Below are 6,189 nucleotides of genomic sequence, written 5' to 3' on the forward strand. Positions count from 1 at the left end.
AAAGGGGCACGGCGTTTGCAAGAGCGCAGGAAGCCCCTTTCCGCTCCGGAACGCGGCTGGGAGGGGAGGGAGAGGAGGGGACCAGGCGGGGGCGCGGGAGGGGGCCAGCGGCACGCCCCCTCCCCCTCCCCCTCTCCCTCCCAGCCGCCCGCTCCCTGCCGGCCCCGGGCTGGCAGCACGCCCTCCTCCTCTCCTCGCCGCTGCGCCCGGAGCGGCGCGGGCCAGGTCCCCGGGGACCCGCGGGAGCGGGCCGGCCGGCGGGCGGGGGGGGCGGGGGGCCGGGGCCCGAGCCAGCGCGCAGCCAGCGGATCTCGCTCTGAGGCCGATGACGTCTTCGCCTCTGGCTCCGCCGGCGCCAAGCTGGGCAGGGCGGTGACGTCACCGCCAGGTCACGTGACGCCCATTCAAATAAACAAACCCCCTCCCCCTCCGCGCTCGCTCGGCTCCGCCCAGGGGCTGCGAGTTATAAAGCTCTCCCGCGGGCCCCGCTCGCTGCGGACACCCGGGCAGGAGGTACGAGCGGCCTAGAGGGGCAGGAACTAGGGGCGGCAGCATCCAGAAACCCGCGCCACAGCCCCGCGCTCAGTCCAAAGGCAGTTTCGGGTGCCGCGCCAAGAGAGTCGCCAGGGTCGGACTTCACCCCGAAAGCCGCCGCCTCCCCGCCCTTGACTCCCGAGGACAAAGAGCACAGGAAGACCCGCACGCTGGGGGCGCTGGGGCTGGCCATGGTCATGGAGGTGGGCTCGCTGGACGCCGGGGACCTGCGGGCGCTGCTGCGGGAGCGCGCGGCGCAGTGCCTGCTGCTGGACTGCCGCTCCTTCTTCGCCTTCAACGCCGGCCACATCGCCGGCTCGGTCAACGTGCGCTTCAGCACCATCGTGCGGCGCCGCGCCAAGGGCGCCATGGGCCTGGAGCACATCGTGCCCAACGCCGAGCTGCGCGGCCGCCTGCTGGCCGGCGCCTACCACGCTGTGGTGCTGCTGGACGAGCGCAGCGCCGCCCTGGACGCCGCCAAGCGCGACGGCACCCTGGCCCTGGCCGCGGGCGCGCTCAGCCGCGAGGCGCGCGCCGCCGCTCAAGTCTTCTTCCTCAAAGGTACGGCCTCGGGGAGACTCGGGGCCCGGCCGGGGCTGGCGTGGGGGTGGCGGGTGGTTGGAGGAGGACTGGCCCTCCGCTCCCGCCCCAGCTGGAGCAGTTTTCCGGGGGCTTGTCCTTGGCTTTGTTTGGCGCCAGAACAAAGATTCGGGGTAAACTTCCAGCCCTGGTGGGTGGGGGAGTGGCGTGAAGGGCCCTATCCCAGCGGTGCTAATGGGGAAAATGTCTCTCTGTGTTCCCAGGAGGATATGAAGCGTTTTCAGCTTCCTGCCCGGAGCTGTGCAGCAAACAGTCGACCCCCATGGGGCTCAGCCTTCCCCTGAGTACTAACGTCCCTGACAGCGCCGACTCGGGGTGCAGTTCCTGCAGCACCCCACTCTACGATCAGGTCAGTAGGGGGCCGTGCCAGAGGGGAGAAGGGACAGCTGACAGGCCTGGGAGGGCAGTGCTAGTGAGAATATAGAAAGTGACCTGCATTGTTGTTTAGGACGGAGAGGGTATTATTTATCCCGCGGTCAAGTGCTCTGATGAGCTGAGCCTCTAAGACTGGCACCACAGAAATGACCACTGGCCTTGCCCAGGCAAATGGGCTTAGTCCCTACTTATTTATACCCCAACAACGGTGCTGAGAGAGTTCATCCAGCATCTGACACTGACTTACAGCAGGGAGGTCTGTGGGTGTGGGCACCGGCATTGACTTTGAGCAAAGCTTGACAAGTGTTGGATATTTTTGGATTCCAGGGTGGCCCAGTGGAGATCCTGCCCTTTCTGTACCTGGGCAGTGCCTATCATGCTTCCCGCAAGGACATGCTGGATGCCTTGGGCATCACCGCCTTGATCAACGTCTCCGCCAATTGTCCCAACCATTTCGAGGGTCACTACCAATACAAAAGCATCCCAGTGGAGGACAACCACAAGGCGGACATCAGCTCCTGGTTCAACGAGGCCATTGACTTCATAGGTAAATGGAGCGGATGCCTGAGACTTCTGCCTCCCTCCCCCAGCTTAGCCACTGAGCCCAAACATGTGGCAAGGACCTGAGTGACGTGCTTCTACGCCTTCCTCCAGACAGTAAATAGCAGTCTGGTGCGGGTAACATCCCCGCAGACTTACGGGTGCGATGCCCCACTTTTCAGACGAGCAAGCCTGAGGCTTAGAAAGTTGAATTGATTTGCCCAACATCCATTTGGTTAGTGGATGGCCAGTCTAGGTTTAACCCTGTGCTTCGCACAGTGGCTCCATTGCCTCCACGAACAGTGTCTTGGTGATGCACGAGTCGATGTTAAGCATCTCTGCACAGGACACGCATGATGTTTCTTAGACACCCGGTGCCTGGGGGCCAGGGCCGCGCTCGCGAGCTCTCGGGTAACCAGCGCCCCCCTTTGTTTTGCAGACTCCATCAAGAACGCCGGAGGGAGGGTGTTTGTCCACTGCCAGGCGGGCATTTCCCGCTCGGCCACCATCTGCCTCGCGTACCTCATGCGGACTAACCGGGTCAAGCTGGACGAGGCCTTTGAGTTTGTGAAGCAGCGGAGAAGCATCATCTCCCCCAACTTCAGCTTCATGGGCCAGCTGCTGCAGTTCGAGTCCCAGGTCCTGGCCCCCCACTGCTCGGCAGAGGCGGGGAGCCCCGCCATGTCCGTGCTGGACCGGGGCGCCTCCACCACCACCGTCTTCAACTTCCCCGTCTCCATCCCCGTCCACTCCACGAACAGTGCGCTGAGCTACCTTCAGAGCCCCATTACGACCTCTCCCAGCTGCTGAAAGGCCACGGGAGGCGATCTTCACCACCCACCGGGACTCCAGGCTCCCCCTTGAGAGAAAATGCAGTCACTCCAGGGAGGGGCTCCTGAGGGCTGGTCCTTACTTATTTATTAACTTCCCCCGAGTTCCACTGGGTTCCCAAGCAGCCACAGTGATGGCTGAGCATCGAGGCGTTCGCTGGACTCGGCATATTCGGGACCAACGTCGAGTGGGTACCTCGAGTCCCCCCCCTGACAAAGAGGGGCAGAAGGGAAAGGACTCCGCGTGCGAGCCGATTCTTTTCGCTTGCCCCCATTTTTCTGTCCACACTTCATGCTTGACATACGTACCAGTGTTACCATTCCCGACGACACATGCATATGCGAATATACCTTATTTATTTTTGTGCGGGCGACCCGCCCTCACAAAGGTCAGTGTCGCCTCCTAGAAGAACCAAATACCTCAGTTTTTGTGTTGAGTACTGTCACGTCCTGTAAATACAGCCCGAGCAGGCTTGTTCTCAGCACTGGCGGAAGGAGGCGCCAGTGTTGCTGTTTTGAGTTGCCAACAGTTGTCTGTTTGCTGATTATTTATGACCTGAAATAATATATTTCTTCTTCTGAGAAGACATTTTGTTACATAAGGATGACTTTTTTTTATACAACAGAATAAATTATGGCATTTCTATTTGAACTCTCAGATGCTTGCTTTCTTGGGCAGCCCCCGATCCCTAGTAAAGAAATTGGGGTGCATCAGCAAGGGCTTCCGGAATGCACGTGAGGATCTGATGCCACACTCCTTGGTGGCCTCAGTCCCATGAGATATAGGAGTTGTCAGGTGGGTAGAGAAGTGGGATCGATCAGGAAAAACCAGGTGCTGTAGCTGATTTGTGTTAACCTTGGGTTCCAGTGTCCCTCCATAGATCCCCTACCGTGCCACCCAGGGGGCTGTGTCCCCAGAGCCAGCGCTAAAAAGAGATGGGTTGCTTTCTCATTTACTACTTTCTCTGAGATAATACAACAGGCCTTCCTTCTCTCAGAGCTGTGCTGGTTGTGAGGGTGATAGTTTTCCAAACACTTCACATAAATAAATGTGTTCCTACTACATGCAAGGCAGCGAGTGCTCCCTGCAAAACAAAGCACCCAATCCTTTGCAAAGGCGCTGAGACCCAGCCTAGCGAAGGGGCGGGAGTCAGGGAGCTGGGCCTGCCTCTGACCTCTGTTTTGTTTTTTAAGCCCATGTGCTTTGCAGTTACCTCTCTCACATGCTCTTGTTTTGCCTTTGAAAAGACCTTTATTGTGAAAATAATACCTCAGATGGTTAAAAACCCAAGCACTGTAAGCAAATACAACATAAACAAAGGACCTGAATTCCCCCTCATCCCCCCCCTTCACCTGCCCATCATGAAGGCTTTGGAGCAACGGTTCTCAACCTGTGGGTCGCGACCATCAGAAAACATATAGCATATCAGATATTTACATTACGATTCATAACAGTAGCAAAATTACAGTTATGAAGTAGCAACGAAAATAATTTTATGGTTGGGGGTCACCACAACATGAGGAACTGTATTAAAGGGTCGCGGCATTAGAAGGTTGAGAACCACTGCTTTGGAGCATATCCACCCGGAGCCCCAGCCTGGGTACATAGGATGTTCGGCGGCTGCCTCCAGGTCACTTGCTGCTCTGATTTCATAATTTTGCTGAAGAAGCCAGGCTATTAAATCCAACGTGCTCTAGGGCAACATTCTGGATTTTTACTCTCTCTTGCCAAACAGGCCAAAGCAGAGAAGGTGTAATCAACCACTAACCCATGGTCCAGTCTATAATGTTGAATTAAAATAGCAGCGAACTCCCTGGCTCACCGACCCCTTAGCTCCTGCCCCCACCACTTGTTTCTGGACCGAGCGTTGTCGGAAGCAGGGAAGGAAACATCCGCCTGGACTTGTCCAGTAGCCCCCTGGGCAGTGGTTCGGGTGCAGCCCACCTGGACCTTTCCCCATCAGTTTACCACCTGCCACCCGATTGCCAGGGCCCGAGAGAGCCCTGTGTTCTCTGAAGTTCTCAGAACTTACTCCGGGTTGGCAGGCTCATTTCCTCGGCTGGGCTTCCGATTTCAAGTGTGTTCACGCCTGTCAAAACAAACCTTATCCAGTGTTGTTATCAAACGCTAGACATTTACTATTGCCCATCTGTCCCTTCGTGGAAATATACCAGCGGCTCCGAGTCTGTGGCAGATGCCATGGCTGACTTCCCCGTGGGCTGGGGCCATCACTTTCTGCTTGGCAGGCGCTGGTTAGACCAAAATTAATCTCCACTGTGATCCATGCAGTGGAAAAATACAGCGGCTGCCTCAGGGAGCCTCCAGTGAAAGTTCCCTCACTTCTCCCAGCACAAGCCACTCACCTCCCACCACCCCGGAGAGCGGGGTGACAGCCCCCTTCCCGGTATATCTGATTCCCGGTCTTCGGGCTTTTCTTAGGGGGAAAATGTACCTCAGTGGAAAAAAAAAAAAGATGCTTATATTATTAAAACGTTTGCTTCTCAATGGAAGATTGCAATAGAGACAACTCAATCATTTAATACTGATCGTGTGGTGATGACAGAGCTGTCGGGTTTAGAGCTGGCGCTGTGTGCCCACCTAACTGCCTTGCACACCTTTCCGTTAAACCTTTCGCAGCAGCACCCACTGGACAGAGGAGGAAGCTGAGGCTCAGAGAGGGGGAGGACAGTCCTTGAATTCTAGCTCAAGGTCGTACAGCAAGTACAGGGGATTGCAGAGATTGGAACGTGGGTCTGTGAGAAGACTGGGGACCCACGTCCTAGTTCAGTCCAGAAGACAGCTTAAGGGAGAGGGGAAAGATGAGCTTTGTAGCCAGCCAGACATCACCCTGGTCTTCACGTGTAACTTGCGGTAGGACATCTATTTATGTGTTTGGGCCTCAGTTTTCTCATCTGTAAAATGAAGATAATAAAGCCAGCTCCCTCCAGAGGAGGAGGAGGAGGAGGAGGAGGAGGAGGAGGAGGCCTCATGAATGTAAGTCCCTGGCAAGGAGTGGGCCCTGGGGAAACATCTAGACCAGGGGTGGGCAACCTTTTTGTGAGTGCATGCCAAAATCAGCAAAATCTCTGACTCAAAATTTTTCTGCGTGCCAACCCTAATTTTTTGAGAACATGTTCCGCCTACTTGATATCTCTTAAGGCGTACATATGTGAATAACCTTGAAGAAATAATAAAATTCATTCGAGCGACAAAAACAGTATATGATGATGAAAAATACATTTAGTTTTTAATGTATACATGTACAGTGATAGTCCGACAGAAAACTTTATGACTCCGTTTGATATTATC

The 6,189-nt window shown here is 56.0% G+C and overlaps 1 protein-coding gene across 1 annotated transcript; it reads left to right on the forward strand.

Annotated features, from left to right (window-relative positions):
• Positions 1 to 502: 502 nt before the first annotated feature.
• DUSP1 (dual specificity phosphatase 1) lies at positions 503 to 3,531 on the forward strand. The gene is made up of 4 exons (XM_070414401.1): positions 503 to 1,095; positions 1,338 to 1,483; positions 1,837 to 2,056; positions 2,489 to 3,531. Exons 1-4 carry the CDS (start codon positions 726 to 728, stop codon positions 2,857 to 2,859), a joined length of 1,107 nt encoding a protein of 368 aa, XP_070270502.1. The 5' UTR covers positions 503 to 725; the 3' UTR covers positions 2,860 to 3,531.
• The last annotated feature ends 2,658 nt before the right edge of the window (positions 3,532 to 6,189 follow it).

The sequence above is a fragment of the Myotis yumanensis genome, unplaced genomic scaffold (assembly GCF_028538775.1).
Source record: "Myotis yumanensis isolate MYYU_CA2020_CCGP unplaced genomic scaffold, mMyoYum1.0.hap1 SCAF_5, whole genome shotgun sequence".
NCBI classification, from domain to species: domain Eukaryota; kingdom Metazoa; phylum Chordata; class Mammalia; order Chiroptera; family Vespertilionidae; genus Myotis; species Myotis yumanensis.

Bases quoted from the DNA above. Each gene is read 5' to 3' on its own strand.
- DUSP1 (XM_070414401.1), top strand. From the start codon at position 726: ATGGTCATGGAGGTGGGCTCGCTGGACGCCGGGGACCTGCGGGCGCTG. The intron at 1,096-1,337 runs GTACGGCCTCGG...CTGTGTTCCCAG, and splicing joins TCAAGTCTTCTTCCTCAAAG to GAGGATATGAAGCGTTTTCA. The intron at 2,057-2,488 runs GTAAATGGAGCG...TTTGTTTTGCAG, and splicing joins CGAGGCCATTGACTTCATAG to ACTCCATCAAGAACGCCGGA.